The following is a 16,141-nucleotide window of genomic DNA, read 5'->3' as shown; positions in this document are numbered from 1 at the left end:
TCCACTATCCGACCATCTCTACGGTATTCCCGATCATACGATCTTGTCTCATTTTCCCTCTTTTACTCTCTCTTTGTTTTCATGTTCCGCTGTTTCCTGTTTCTGTATTGCGTTTCTCTATCCCGATTTTCGCCCCTTTCTTGCGTTCTTTTCTTTCCTCTGTTCTATTCTATTCGTCTTTCTTCTTCCGCTTTACCTTGCTTACAAAAACGTTTTCTCTCGTTTGCTGTTCCTTTTTTGTCATTTCCACTCCCGCTTCGACGTTTTATTATCCCGGGTTTAGTCTTTTTTCGCTTTCAACTCGTTTTCTATCTCGTTTTTAATGTAGGACTACGTCTTACGGCAAGGTTTGGGATAGGGTGTCATTCCAAAAAATCTTTCTCGAAAAGTGGTCAGGTTTTGAACACTAATAGCTTAGCAGTTTTTTTGATCGATTTTCAATATTCTTACACCAATCGAACGGAAAATCTTCTAAAAATTGACCCAAATGAAGAAAAGTATGGATTCTTGATGTTGAACTATTGAAAAATTGAAAATAATGAAGCATTGTCCAACTGTAAATCTTTGCTTCGTGATTGGTTGCAAAGGATGCCATCATAGTTTTAACGTATTTTTAGAAAAAAAAAAGTGACGAAATCTCCCCGTCCCAACAGGTCGAAGACACTTTGCGACGATTGAAGCTAGTCCAATTTGATATCTGTGCTTGGGAAGTACGCCGAACTGTGAAACCACCCCTCTTATTCAACCGGTGTTAGCGTTTAAACATTAAAACTTGTCCAATTTGATGTCCTGGACGTAAATAGTTTTGTTGAAATGTTAAACCACTCCTTTCCTTCAACCGATATCACCTTTAAACATTAAATCTAGTCCAATTTGATATCCTGAAAGTGAAACTTCATAGAAAAGTGAGCGGTCACCCTTTCCTGTTGCCAGATTGTCAGTTCGGAACTGTTGTCTTGCTCGGAAACAAGGCTGAAGGGATATTTGTGCATTTGACGTAACGCAGCAAGTCTCAAAGCGAGGAAAATCAGCGACTCTCTTATCCGAGAATAGTTTTTAACGTTTCATTTGCTGCTTTGCGTCAGTTAGTTGCCTGCAATTCTTTACATAGTTTCAATAGTCAAGCATTGAATTTAGAATAATTTAGTTAAAAAATGATGGTCAAGACAAGGCAGGAGAGATCCGTAGTGATGTCAATGTTTATTTGATCGTAAACTCAGTATAAGGTAGTGAAGTACAAAACATTTTCCAAACAACTTTTACTTATTTATATAGTAGCTTTAAATCATGAAACTGAGTTTTTTTCCATGTGTGGACTCATTACTGCGACCAGTATAGTTGACCTATTGTAATATCGCCCGGGTGTTTGCTGTATGACCTGCACTGCATTTCTTTTTGCTATAATCGCTATTGAGTGAGCGATATGCTTATTTTAAATTGTATGCGTGCTTGCGTGTATTGGGGTTTACCCTTCCTTCAAAGCTTGATCTACTTTACCCACTTATTCCTCGCTGCCAGCACTATCCCATATTATAGCCGTCCCTGGCGAGGACTCATTCGTACCTCTGACCAGTACACTTAACTATAGGAGGGACATTTGCACTGTCAAGAGGCTTCAGAGGGTAAATATAGAATTCAGCACGAAGGAAGGGTAAATGGAGGGGCCTGAGAATGAACCCATGCTAAAGTCACTTGACATCGAATGGCATGATTCTACTAAGATTCGAACCCACGACCACTCGCTTGTCAAAGCAGACTCGGTGACCTTACGGCTACGGAGCCCCCCATGAAACTGAGTTAAAACATGTAAAAAAATTATCGACCTGCAAAAAGTTATCGACTTGCAAAAATTTGAATTTTTCAACCTGCAGCACAGTCAAGCCATTTTAACATAACAATTTTTTGATGTCATCAAAATACATATATATGTAAACAATGTTTGATGTGACCTCCCAGTTGGTCTAGAGGTATGATGCAGGCCTAATAAGCCAGTCGTCATATGCTCGAATCCCGACTGGGAGAGGCTGTTAGAGTCAATAGGGTCGTAGCAACTGGCCCTGCAATTGTCCTGCACTCTAACAGCTGGTTACGAAGTCTGCCGTATAAAAAAGCAGAAGGTCAAGTTTCGATAACGGAATGTACCAACTAGGCTTTGCTTTGCTTTGTGTTTGATGTTGAAATAAGATTTGAGACGCTATTAACATTCATTTAAAAATAATAGAATTTTCTCAACCTGCAGTTAGTCGCAACAAATGCTGCATGTAGCATGTGTACATGACGAATCGTATTCTTACATGCATGGATACATGCTACTATCACTACAAAGAGACTTCCTGTGTAGTCCAGCGTCATCTATGCGGTCGTCCTAATTTCACCTTTGCTTTGTTTTCATTATCGTTTTCCTTTATTTTTCTACTTTTCTCTTCCGTTCCTTTTTATGTCTAACCTTCTAGTTTTTTCTCTCCCGTTCTATCTTTTCCACTTTATATTCTTTTCTTGTTATATCCCGTTTTTCCTCCCATCACATACTACTAATGTGCTGCGAAAATTTACTGATATATTCATAAGAAACTGTTTGCGCTAGCACTACGTTGTTTAGTTTATGAGATATGAATTTTCGAATAATATTCAGGAATACCGTGTGTTCAGCCATAGCTCAGAAAAAACAAAAAATGTTATCATACAAATTTTATTATCAAAAGATTAACAATTGACAAACGAGACAAAAATATTTCAAAAAAATTCAGCTTTTCGTAGAAACTGAATTTGCAGTTGAACTTTTGAGACTAGACTTAAATTTGGACTTGAAATCGGTGTTGAAATTGGGCATGAAATTGGCGTTGAATTTTAACTTCAAATTGAGCTTAAATTAGGCTTGAAACACGGCTTGAAATTTAGTTTACAAGTAGACTTGAAATTGGACTTCAAAACTGGTCACGCCAGTGATGCTTATTGGTTACCTGGGAAAGAATAACAATGCTTGTTACCAGCTGATTACCGACAAGAAGATTTAAAATAGAATTTTGCATGCTAATTTGCAACAGCATTGAAGAAGCTAATATACAGCAGCGTGCTGTATAAAACGCCAGATATGCCAATACGCGGCTTATTTGCTGCTTTTTTTAAACAGCTAAGCAGCTTTTAAGTAGCTTGTTCAACCATTATACAGCCAATTACTAAGTAACAAGCGTTTGACAAGCTATTATTCAACAAAAATGTTTGTTGGGTAATTTTTCCACAAGAGGTGTGTTTCCATCAAAAATCGTCAATTTGCTTATAAAAAATTGAAAAATTGAGATATCGAAAAACGACTACGTAACAATTTAGATAACTCATTTATACATACTGAAAAAAATTTCAGCCGAATCGGACCACTACTGTGTTACCTGACTCACTGCGCGTTGTATTCGCGGTATCGTGTTGGTTCGAAAGGTTTCGAAAAATATCGCCCTTGTATCGAAAATATCGTTGATTTTGATCACTAAAAATAACGTACTTAAACGTTATATTGCAAGTGCTAGTAGTACGCAATAATTGTATTGTGAAACTGAATTGTTATTTATGCAACTTTTTACAAGTTAAATGCAATAACAAAAGCACAACTTATAAAAAATCGGTTGTTATCGATATTAGCTGCATATGCGTTATAAACGGATAAAACGCATGGTGACGTTTTATTTCAATAACACGCATATTCGCAGTGAGTCAGGTAAAACAGTAGACTCTGAGATACACGAACCGCCAGCTGAAAAACCATGGTTTCGTGAAAAACGCGTTTAAAGTTTCGTAGACTTTCGCACTTTCCTTGAGGGGATTCCACAGTTTTTGTCGTACGTACGAACGGGGGTCGACGGTATCTCTGTGAGAATATTTCTGTTTGCAAGAAAAGTTAAACGGTTATACCTTTAAAAGTGCTCAATCGCTCATAAAAGTGCTATGTGAGATTAAATCATTTCGGTGTCATCGACATACTTATGGCTTATTATTAAGAAAAGTGCGTCGGAGAAACGCTTTTATAAGTGTTTGCGCACTTTTAACAATTTTTTATGCAATCAAGCATAAAATTCATAGGAAGAATTCATAACAAGAAACCACCCATAAAGAAGCACCCTAACGGACTGTATCGATATTTTTTTCGATCTCTTTCGTCGACTTTATACGTTCGATTCGGTACTATCGCAACCCTGAATAATCGAAATCGTTGAAGTTGAAGACAATGGAAGCCAGAGATGCCATTACTCTTGAAACTAAGATTTTCTTTTTGAAGAATAGAGAACTGAACATGCTAACCAAAATTCTTGCTTAGACATGTAAATAGAAATTGTTCTACAACAACTAAAATAAACGAATTATAGAAATTAGAAAATCTCTATGCAGTTTAAAAAGGGACCAATTTTTTAAATTTTTGAAATCTGTGTATAATAAAGATAAATTTCAAATACCGGCAATTCGCAGCAAATCTGCACATCTGGCATGCCTGGCGTGAGTGTAAACAGCTGTCATCTCATCATCACACAACGACGATGGCACATATTCGTGATTAGATTGCGATGTAGTATTTTCCGTAGGTTGTGAGTTCACAAAATAATTTTTATTTTGTGTTTTACGCGTAATCAATCGGTGAGACTACAGTTTTTACAATAGTGCACAGTGTTTTAAATTGCGACCGCTATTTGTCTTTAGTGAAAAAACCGTAATGAATAACACGCAATAAATGGAGGCGAATTCCTCAAACCAGCTTCCGTAGTTCCGTGACGAAAAAAAGAATACTTGGCGGTGTTGCAGTTTATTTAACAATTTTTGCGTTTTTGCTATCACCGACAAAGAAAGAAAACTGGTAATCCGTAAGGTTTTTTTTTAATCTCAGCTTCCGCGACAGAAAAAGGTAGTGCAGTAACTCAGAGCATTTTCATCGTCAATCAGTCAAGAAGTTGGCTTTTCTATTTTCGAAAAATTAAGTTCACATACTGATTGCGCGCTCTCACACATTGCTTTTTGCTCTTTCAGCTCAGTTCGGCCTTTGATCTGATACTGCGTTACGTTGAGTGTGTGTTTTGCTTTCTAGCACGGGGGAAAAACACTTGAACCATCTTCGGCTATTTTCTTTCGCGTAATTTCTGATCTCAAGAGTCACTTAGTCTGCTGGCCTCGATAGTACGACTTGGCTAAAGCTTGTAGAATCCGCTGCTTGATTGTGCATAGTAAACAAAGGCGGTTTCCTTGTTTTCGGATCAGCTACAGCTGCACAGTTCAGTTTCGCGGTTGCTCTCTCGAAAGACAGGGATTTTCCAAAGCAACAATAACAGTCTATGTGAAACCCCTTCCGGCAAGGTGGTGTGTTATGGAAGACGAGCTGGAAGATAAGATTCTCTATCAGACGTTCTTCAAATCGCACATGAAGCTGCTCTCCAAGTTCGCAGTCGGCGTTTCGCCGTTCAACAGTTCGGTCGGCTACGTCTGGAAGGTGATGCGAGTGTATCTGCTCAAGCCGGAAGTGCTGATTGCCGGTCTGTTGATTTTCGTATTCGTACTCTACCTTCAAGCGAGTGAGGTATGGAGCCGAGGCTTTATCGGGCGGATCAGCAGCAGTTTTGGGCTGACCAAGGGTACCCGGGCCGGCAAGCTTGCCCTGCTCACGTCTGCAGCCGAAAAGCACAGCTGGGAGGAGAAAGGTGGTAACAGTGCCGTGTACGCTGTCCAAGGTCGGCGACCGCGCATGGAGGATAGGTGAGTAGAACGAAACTTTTTACTTTGATTATGTGAAACTTGCACAATACATGGCCAAATTTTCCATTAAGTGAAATAGAAAGTAAAATATTTTGTTTAAATTTGACTGCTATATGTGTATTTGACCAGCTTTAGAAATAAGTAGCTTCTTTCGATATAAAAAACTAAATTTCTTGTAACCATAATATCATCTGTTGCACTTGCTAGAGTGGCGTCTGATCTTATCTAAACATCAATACGCTCGAGAAGGCAATTACTGTTTACTAAGCCTTGCTTCAAGGCGATTGACCATCAACGCAAACCGACAAAAGCCCGTCAAACGTTACTGCCAATCGCTTCAACACATGGCAGTACTCTGGTAATCTTATCTTTAGTGGCATTACAAAGTTTCATAAAAGCGCTGAATTGCAATATTGCTAATTTGTAGGTCATTTCTTAACTTCCATATGGCTATCGTCTCTGTACCGTTGTAAGATGGCATTTTTCTATTTTACTTTACTGCATAGATCATTACCAAGATTCATTCGTCACGTTTGTGCGGCTCAATAAATGGAACTCTCCTTGAATGTGCTCCTGAAAGAAAAGCATAAATGGCCTTCGTTGAAAGGATTATTTCTGTTTATTTCTGTTGTGCTGTGATAGTAGCTCTTTAAACTACGACACAAGTTTGCATAGGGTGCAGTAAGTACTGTTCAACAGCACAATAGTAAATAGCACTTCAATATTTAACAATTTGGTAATTGAGCTTGCATTTATAAAAATTTACAGTCCTTTTTCATTTCCAAATTTAAAATTTACAAATTTATATTTCGCGTAATATTTTTTGTGAGAATTAAGACATTGACGCCATATGAGACAAACCACACAAATGTTTCCATGGTGGGCAGGCGTCTACATTTCTATTTTTTTAACATTTGTTCTCTACTAGCAGCGAGTGCTAGTCTACTAGCAGAGAAGAGTGAATCTATGAGCAGCTCACAATAGATGTGTTAATTTCCTTTCTATTGATCTATAATTATTATCTATTTTTATTCTATCCATTTTATATAGTGGAAACGTCCTATTTTTGTATCTTGATTTTCATCTCCATTTGAAGCTATATGATAATTTTTACAAAGTCGCTAATTTCGATGTCACGCAGCAGATAGTACCTGCTGCGGTCAAAAGCAATTGTGAATTAATAAGCTTAGTAAACTTTGAAACTCATGTTACACATGTGTTTATTTAGATCGGTACAGATCCGTCTACTGAGTGAGATTGTCCTTTATCGTTTTATTATTTATAAGATGTATTATTCTGCTTATGTCAAACTTCTTTGGAATGTAGAAAAAACAAAAGAAGTCTAAAACAATAACTATTTAGACATGAGAGAGTGCGTTAACATATTTTTTCAATTGTCACAAAAAAAGTCACTATCTAATATGAAATCAATAGCCTAAACCTGCAACCAATTGTTTTTAGACTGTCATTTAAAAGTTTGCCATTGCGTTAATCATCACACACTGGCGTGTGTCAAAAGTGATTTATTGGTTTGTTGTGATAAGCACATAAGTCAATCACATTTCATATCACGATGAAACAGGCCGTTACCAACCGGGCTGTCTCATCATAATAATAGCGACGCAATCTGTTGGGCACAGCTGTACGCAATTTGTTTAGCTTGGAAATCAATTTCATCTTTTCTAGGTTTTTTGTAGAATAGTTTTTGTTAAACAATTCTGCCGTGTGCCTTTATTTTTAAATGTCATTCGCGTATTATATCATTTCTATATCATTAAAACGAGTATTTTTCGTAGTTGGAGGCTTTGATCTATTTTCGTCTTTACATATCAGATCGCAGTTGCTAGATCTTTTACATAATATCTATAGAAAAGATGGATAGATCCCGGTTGCTAAATCTTTTACATAATATTGGAATTCGGAGCACTGTTTAGAAAAAAACATGAGATTGGTTTGTTTGGAATTGTTTAACAGTAATCTTTCTAATAGATGTATAGATGTCAAAGGACTTTGGGAACACTATTTCGAATTCACGTAGGAATGATTTGGGAGTACCACAGCGAAGTGTGTTACACACCTAAAAAAAGCACCGAAGTCGGCAAAATTTTGCCGAGATTTGGACAGCCGAGCGTTCGGTAAAAATTTTTATGATACCAAACGTTAGTAAAGATACGTAAACGTCGATATACACCACCGAAATTTTTACCGAACGCTCGGCTGTCCAAATCTCGGCAAATTTTGCCGCGTTTTTTAAGTGTGTAAGAATTTTACTCTTTATTTTCAATGCATCAATGACCTAAAAGTTTCCGGTGAACTGAAACCAGCTGAAAATATTGGTTTATGATTCCACAAACTATTGGACTAGTGACTGCTTAGACACGGCGATTCAAGAAGCTGAAATTGGCTTTAAGGAGACCGCAGAATATTTGAAATTTAAAAAACTATTTTTTTATAACGTTAGTTTTTTACAATTAATGATAGAAACAAGTAATGAAACAGAGATGTTGATAAAGTCCAACACAATGGGACCAGGTGTGAAGGGGAAAATGCTGAAAATTAGGTAAGGGAGGGTTATTGACGCAACGCTTAAGAGGGTTGCGAAGTCTCTCTTTTGTCCAGTCCGCTGTGATGCAAAGGTTCAATGGTGTCAAATTTGGTATCATTTGCTTGATTAGTTCTCAAGCCATGCAGAAATTTGTGTTTCATTTGTGTGGGAGCCCCTCCCCTTTCCAGATCGGGGAGGCGTCTCGAACCACCATAGAAGAAAATCATGCGTTCACAAACCTCCACATGTCAAATTTGGTTCCATTTGGTTGATTAGTTCTCGAGTTATGCAGAAATTAAGGTTTCATTTGTTGGGGAGCCCCCCCCCCTTTCAAAGGGAAGAGGGATATCGAACTATCATAAAAATCTTCCCTGGCCCGATAAACCTCTGCATACAAATTTTCACGCCGATCGGTTCAGTAGTTTCCGAGTCTATAAGGAACATACAGACCGACAGATCGAAATTCAGTTTTTATGATGGTAGATATTACAATTGACGGAGGGAATGGTAGAAGAAAGTAATGAAACAAAGAGTCTATAGGATCTAACAGATTGAGACCAGTCGTGAAGGGGACACGACTCATGACACTCCCTTATCCCCTCATCTTCCGCTCTTTCCCCTTCACGCCTGGTCTCAATCTGTTAGATCTTATTGACTCTTTGTTTCATTACTTTCTTCTACCGTTCGCTCAGTCAATTGTAAAATCTACCGTTATAAAAACTTAATTGAATGCCTGACCTCATTCAAAGTCAAGACAAAAATCACGAGGTTGGTCTAGATCGAAATTCATTTTTATAGGTATAGGAGATCTAGAGTGGGGTAAGCCGCGAAGGGAAAAGCGCAGAAAATTAGGGAAAGCAGAGATATTGACATTGGTCCGTAGTTAGTTACCTTTCGCCAAACTAATGGATCCGCGGGTTGAAACAAGTTATATTGGTAACCAATTATAACCGCATTCGAGCACAAATTTTGCCTTCGCCTCGCAATTCGTCGGTATTGCTGGCAAAGCTGAGCAATTTTTAGACATAAATGCCTCATCCCTGTCTGCTGTACTCAGCCACCGAACGAGAAGTTTTAATCTAACTGGTTTTCTAACCGGGACGACAACTGTACTGTATCCTTGCCTACTAACAAGGCACTATATGAATATGTTTGTTCGGCTTCGGGTTAGTGTGTTAGCCGCAATTTTTATTGCGGTTATTAGGGGTAAGCTCAGAGATGCCAGATTTTTCTCCGTCTAAGTCTGTAGATTTAAAAAATAAAATTCCAACGTTACAATCAGTTAGACCAAATTACGGGCTGTAGTAGTGCTGAACTGATGCCACTGTTTGACATTCACGTTACGACGTTAGACGATGACTTGTAAAATATTTGCGCAATAGAGCATTCCATCTAAGTCTAGCTATACACAAAAAATCGTTAGCAAAAAGCATTATGTTGTATACCCAAGATTTCAGCAAACTTCTCAGCATCTATAAAGAAACTCCTGGTTCAATTATCAATGCAAGTTCCTTTTTAAATCGGTCCTTAAATCTTTTTTTTTTCATTCCTTCGTATGTTTCGTTTCTGTTTCTCGAATTTGCTATTACAAATGACACATGAAGAAAATATTCCATAAAGGCGTGTAGAGTTGAGTTGACAAGCCAAACTAATAGATGTCATCAGCATACGGATTTGAACTAAGTCTATCACCCCTATTCTGTTTTTCGAACGAGTCTTTATATCGTTCGACTTGTTTCGAACGAGATGTTTTGCCCATTTGATTTTGCTGGCGCAAATTTCGTTCGAAATATAGAATAGCGGTGTATATCGTTTATTTGTTTAGGAGTTTCAAAATAACATAATATACATAACGCTTCTGTGCTGTGCTTTACAAACTTTACTATCTCCTGTTTTGGCCAAAAATATGATGTACCTTACAACCGCAGTTTTTCGACACAACGGGTGGCAACTAAAATTTTGGAATTTTTTTCTCAAGCTGTCAAAAAAGACAAAGATACATGAAGAAAATCTGATTTACCGAAATTAAAGATACATTATCCATTGTTGAAAAAATTAGTGTACATTTGAAAACGGTCCCTAATCGACTGTTCGGCGAAGCTTTCGTTTGACGTCGAAACAGTAACGTTGTACGGCCGGCATGTCAACTTTGCGAATGCATCTCTTGATTTAGGGCTTTAATGTGTTATAACTATTTTCATAAAATGTAAGTAGTTTGCTTAATTTTATTCAATAAACATCAAAACCAGCAGCAAGCTGTTGTCACTGCAAAACTAATTATCTTCAATGAGCCCGGAATGTAGGCAATAGCGAGGAGTTATTTTTCGGTCTCCCTTTTCTTGTCTCTTATGATCTGTTTTTGAAAAGCATTTAATCGCTGTGCTAGCTATTTCGGCCTGTCGGATTTAAAAAACACAGACACCATTATAGAAAATGGGCTCAATTTAGCCGCAGCGACTTCATCATTTCTCGCGACTATAACTCAAATTCAGTAGCGTTTTATTAAGACCAAAATACACGCCGATATTCAGTAAATATTATTCTATTAACTGGTATGAAAATCTTGTCTCGAATAAATATAGTTTCAACGTAGTTCCTGAATATTGCTCAGGCTACCGCTTAATGGCTGGAAATACATACCCGTACCCTACCTACTGCAAGAATTTGTTCAGAACTGTTGTCTTGCATGGAAACGGCTTACTTATCCGAGAATAGTTTTTGCACTTTTCATTTGCTGCTTTGCGTCAATTGCGTCTTTGTGCAATTCTTTACATAGTTTCAATTGTATTTATGTCAAGTATGCCTATAGCTGTAAAATAGGGTATTGAAAAGAACTAGTAAGACGCAGAGGACGTTGGCTAATTGATATTTTAGCTGGTTGTTCACATGTTAGTTACAAGACAATTATACTTTAATTCAAATATCACAATGAATGGTGAATCAACAATTTTGTGAAAATTTATGAATGCGAATCAGTGTTGTAAATTTGGAGTGATTCGCGATAAGGGCGCAACTAGCAAAGTGTAAACAATGAGGAATGTCATTGTGATAATTTGCCAGTACATTTTCAAGTCATAATTTAAATAAAAGTTACAAAAATCAAGTTTAAAGACATAAATTGGTGTAGAATAAATCAATCTTATAATTTCACAACAATACTGCATAAAATTTGTGCATTCAAGCTCAAAATCTAAGTTTTATAGTTGAACCCCTTGGAATGAGCCTCAAAGCATTTTGACAATGAGATTCGCCCAGCCCTTATTCGCCTTGTTTTGATTTTTTTATTTAGTTTCACCTGCTTACAATGCGCCTGTGTTTTGAAAACAACGCAGTTTCGCTCTTTACTATCGGCTGTTCACAAAACGATTTGCAAATAAGCCTGTTACTTCATAACAATGAAAGGGGCTAAACTGCAAATTGTCTTTTGTTTTGATTAAACACTTCTATCGCCCATCACTAAAAACTTGTTTTAAATAATTCTAACGATTAAAACAGAAGAAAGGATTATTGCCAAGTATATTATCAGTCTTTTTAAGGCTGATGGTGTAATAAAACGATTTGTTTACAATTTGCTAGTTGAGCTTCAATCGCGAATCACTCTGGAAATGATAACCCATAATAGTTATTTATGCTCTCGGTTCAACCGCAGTTGTAGGCAAGCTCTTTAAATAAGCAAAATTCGTCAACTGCATACCAACTTCAAGTCGGTTACTTAACCTTTCATTACTTACGCCAACTTCGATTTATAGGCATGCTAAAACCTAACAGAATTTACTCGAATACTAATGACACTTGGTGAAAAACTTTGTCCGCCGATTGAAAGTCTGCGGATCAACTTTGCTGAAAATAGTAATTTCCTTTATTGCCAGAATCCCGAGATATACCGAAACACAGTTGACGTTCTACAGGCGTTGTACAAAATACAACAGCACGAGTTATGGAGGGTTAAAGTTGACAACCTAAAGTTGAAGTTCTGCAAATTAACCATTGTTTATTTGAGCGTCGTTGAAATAGAAGTTCTGCGATCGTACGTCTTTTAAACCAGTCGAGAGACTCGTCAAAAGGTTTATGTTTTGTGTATGCACTATCAAAAGTTAATCGAAGCTTTTGAAGAATTTGTTGTAAACAAACAAAAAAGTAATGAAACAAAGGTGTTGATAGTGTCTCCAGGGAGTGACAAAACGTAAAGTGGAAAGAGTGAATGTTAGGTAAGAGAGGATCATTGCAGTAACACTTATTAATTTCGTATAACGTTCCTCTTTACCTAAGCTAGGGGACCCACGGATCGATTCAGGCTATAATATGGGAGCCAATTGTAACCGGATTCGAACCAAACTTCTCCTTTCAGACCCTGTGGATGGTAGATATTGGTGAACCTTTGAACCACAGCGGACTGGGTAAAATGGAAACTCTACCTAATTATTAAGCGTGCGGCGTATTTCAAAATCCATCTTGGTCGGTTGAATTATTTTCTGACACAAGTTGTGCCTCTTCCTCCGTCTGTTGATAGTCAAACCACCGAAAGAGAAGTTTAATGTAACTCGATGCACTGACGGGACGACGAAAATGTCTAAATACTTGCTATTTACAAGGCACTGACTTTATTCGTTCGTCAGTGTGTTAGCTTCTCTCGTTCCTGGCATATCAATGGTGTGTCCATCCACTGGAGTCTGGACCTTGTCCAGTTGTATCACGGGTCCTCAAAGTATTGTTAGCCTGGGTAATATATCTTTAACCATTTGGTCCTTTGAGCTAAGACATTATGGTTACTTATGTTCCCATTCATTTGTCGTTATCAGTTATATTAACTCCGTTTCAATTCTCCTAGAAACATACATAGTCTAGTGCTCACATCATATTAGATGCATTAAAAAGTCTTAAAAAATACCTACATTTCCAGATTCGTAATCGACGAAAATTTGAATGACACCGGCATATCACTGTACGCTATATTCGACGGACACGGTGGAGAATTCGCGGCTGAATACGCTAAAGCTGTTCTGGTGAAAAATCTCAACCTTAAGTTGACCCAATCGTGCACGGTCGCTGCGGGCAAGCCCGCGCCGCCGGTTGCACCGGACAACATAGATCTTAAGGCTAGCGATTGTACCGACGACGATACTGACGGTGAAATAAACGAACGGCATAAGTTGAATTCCGGACCTGCAGTCGCCGCAACGGCTGCACCCGGTAGCCCTGCTGGCTCCTCACTGACGCAACGGAGACAGAGCTTTCGAAAATCCAAGACTGAAGATGTTATTGACAAATCCAGTGCTAGCAACAGTAACGCTAATGGGAATAATAATAATAATCCAAATAGTGCAAATCAAAAACTAGAGACGGATCTACTGAATAAGTATATGGGCAATGCGTCCCCGGCTAGGCAAATTACTAAGGAAAGTTTACTCAATGGAACCAGTGGACAGCAGACCAACCAAAAACCCAAAACGTATGATGCCAAATGCTACGTCTCGAATGGAAGTATTAATTACGGAAAAATAATTACCGATGAGGTGCTGGCCGCAGACTACGATCTGGTAGAGATGGCGAAACGAGTGGTAGGTTTTGGAAAAGTTTTCCACTGAAAAATATCTAATAAAAGTTTTTCTTTCCTATTTTGCCAGTCTAACTTTGCCGGCACGACAGCGCTAATAGCCGTAATGCATAACACCAAGCTGATCGTCGCGAACGTCGGCGATTCTCGGGGAGTGATGTGTGATTTAAAAGGAAATGCTATTCCGCTGTCTTTCGATCATAAACCCCAGCAAGTGAGGGAGCAGAAACGAATTGCTGACGCCGGAGGATTCATCTCATTCAAAGGTGTTTGGAGAGTTGCCGGCATTTTAGCTACATCACGAGCGCTTGGTGATTTTCCTCTGAAGGAAAAGAATCTAGTTATAGCTGAACCGGATATACTGTCGTTCGATTTGGTTTATCATCGGTAAATGATAGAGTAGTATATATAGGTTGCTTGAAAGAAAATTTTTCAACTTATTTTCTTTAAACCAGACCAATGTTTCTTATTCTGGCGAGCGATGGCTTGTGGGACACCTTCAGCAATGAAGAAGCGGTTGCCTTCATTCGGGAACGACTGGATGAACCGCACTTTGGCGCTAAAAGCATCACACTGCAGTCCTATAACCGTGGTTCTGTGGACAACATAACAGTGCTCGTAATTGTATTTAAAAATGGACGATATGAAATTGGTTCCTCAAATGGGAACTAAAACGTTCGAAGCAATCGAAACAATTTAGAGAAATCGAACAAAAAATGACTATCAATAGTCGCATGTCACGTCACTTATCAAAGGTAAGAAAAGAATGCGAAAATTGTATGTTATATTTTACTAATGCTTTTAGCTGCATGAAACTTTCAAAAGAAACAAGTATAGATTTCGTAGATAACCAAAATATTTTAAAGTTAAATTTTTAATCAAAATAAGTGTCTTATGTACTATTCCGTTTGACTCAAAGAGAATATAATGTAAAATTTAAAAAAATAGTGACTGTTTTTCCTTTCTTTCAATAGTTTGTTGGTAATTTTGAGGCTATTGAAATTTAAAAATCATTTTTGTTAGTGGATCTGTTCTATGATTTTACGAGTCTGACATGCGACTATTACTATCAGGTGGTCAATTATAACCAGAAAAAAAACAACAAATTCGTAAAATAGATTTCAGTTAGCTTTTGAGAACCACCTAAATTTTAGCGAGTAAATTTCTAACACTAGAAATAGAGTTTTCTTGACAACGTGTGCTGTGCTTTAGAGGACTTGTACGATCTCCCAATGCCGCCGCCCCCTCCGGATCGGGATGACAGTGATCAAAATGATGACAAGCTGTTTGAAACGATAGTTTGCCAATGGCTTTTATTGTGTTTTTGTTTCGCTCATAGTTATTAAGCGCTAAGTTTTAGCTAGTTTTATATCGATTACAATTGTAAGACATTTTTAGGAAGTTTTAATTTTAAATACCAACCTATCGATAAGAGTGAGTCTCAGCCCAATGATACACGTGATGCTCTAGATAAAGTATGTTTTTGTTTTTTTTTATCCTTTAATTGTGAGTTTGAGCTGTAAATTGTAAACTTTATTGGTACTTACCTAAATCGTTGATCGAACGAGTTGTAAAAATCTCTGTTTTTCTCTGAAATCCTTATAAACTTCTAACGTTGTGATTTCGGATTGTGCCTAAGTGAAACGAACCAACAAGAGGGAAACAATATTGACGACTGAGGTGCCAAATGCGTGCTAGGTGAATCAACTGAAAACGGCCGACTCGCATGAAAGTAAAAGATGAAGATTTCGAGATAATATTTTTCAAATTACCTACTATTCCGAGAAAAAACATCAAATACGAATACAGGTAGCTATTTTCGGATCACAGCTTTATGTAGAATTTTCAAAAAATAATCGCAAAATGCACCAAAATAATTATTACCACTTGAAATTGAGCACGATGTAACAAACTACTTAGTTTACCAGTTTAAAATACCGAAACATGTTTTTGTAACAGAAACTCACGTTAGAAAAATTACATATTCTGCAACATTACCAGTTTTTACTTGCCTTGTTGGAAGAAATCCTTGTTATTTTTACTGTACCGTTTCGATTTAGTTGATTCCATGCTGACACAGGAACAGACAACTGGAAATTGGAGTAATGTTATTTTTAGGTTGGCAAATAGCTTCTGACAGTATCATTTTCGTCGGAGGTAGCCTAGGTATTAATTTAGAATACGGTTTCCTCTGATATATCGGAGATGATAATCGCTCCCATATATAAAAGAGCAGCGGATTCGAGCACACAACAGTTCTAGATTTTCCACAAAATAAAAAACACAAAGTGAAGCGATGGATATTAAACTGGGCG

The 16,141-nt window shown here is 37.6% G+C and overlaps 1 protein-coding gene across 3 annotated transcripts; it reads left to right on the top strand.

The window, feature by feature from the left end:
- Nucleotides 1-4,525: 4,525 nt before the first annotated feature.
- Nucleotides 4,526-15,811, top strand: LOC128741293 (protein phosphatase 1L). 3 transcript variants are annotated; one of them, XM_053837002.1, is made up of 5 exons: nt 4,526-4,885; nt 5,008-5,727; nt 13,173-13,830; nt 13,897-14,213; nt 14,282-15,811. In XM_053837002.1, the coding sequence occupies exons 2-5, from the start codon at nt 5,342-5,344 to the stop codon at nt 14,496-14,498; spliced, it is 1,578 nt and encodes a 525-aa protein (XP_053692977.1). In that variant the 5' UTR covers nt 4,526-4,885; nt 5,008-5,341; the 3' UTR covers nt 14,499-15,811. The 3 variants fall into 3 exon arrangements, with proteins under 3 accessions (XP_053692977.1, XP_053692978.1, XP_053692979.1); XM_053837004.1 differs by having other exon boundaries at nt 4,557-4,620; XM_053837003.1 differs by having other exon boundaries at nt 4,526-5,727.
- Nucleotides 15,812-16,141: the final 330 nt, after the last annotated feature.

The sequence above is a fragment of the Sabethes cyaneus genome, chromosome 3, assembly GCF_943734655.1.
Source record: "Sabethes cyaneus chromosome 3, idSabCyanKW18_F2, whole genome shotgun sequence".
Taxonomy (NCBI): domain Eukaryota; kingdom Metazoa; phylum Arthropoda; class Insecta; order Diptera; family Culicidae; genus Sabethes; species Sabethes cyaneus.
The sequence above is the reverse complement of the archived record's forward strand: the minus strand, read 5'-3'. Positions and strand labels throughout refer to the sequence as shown.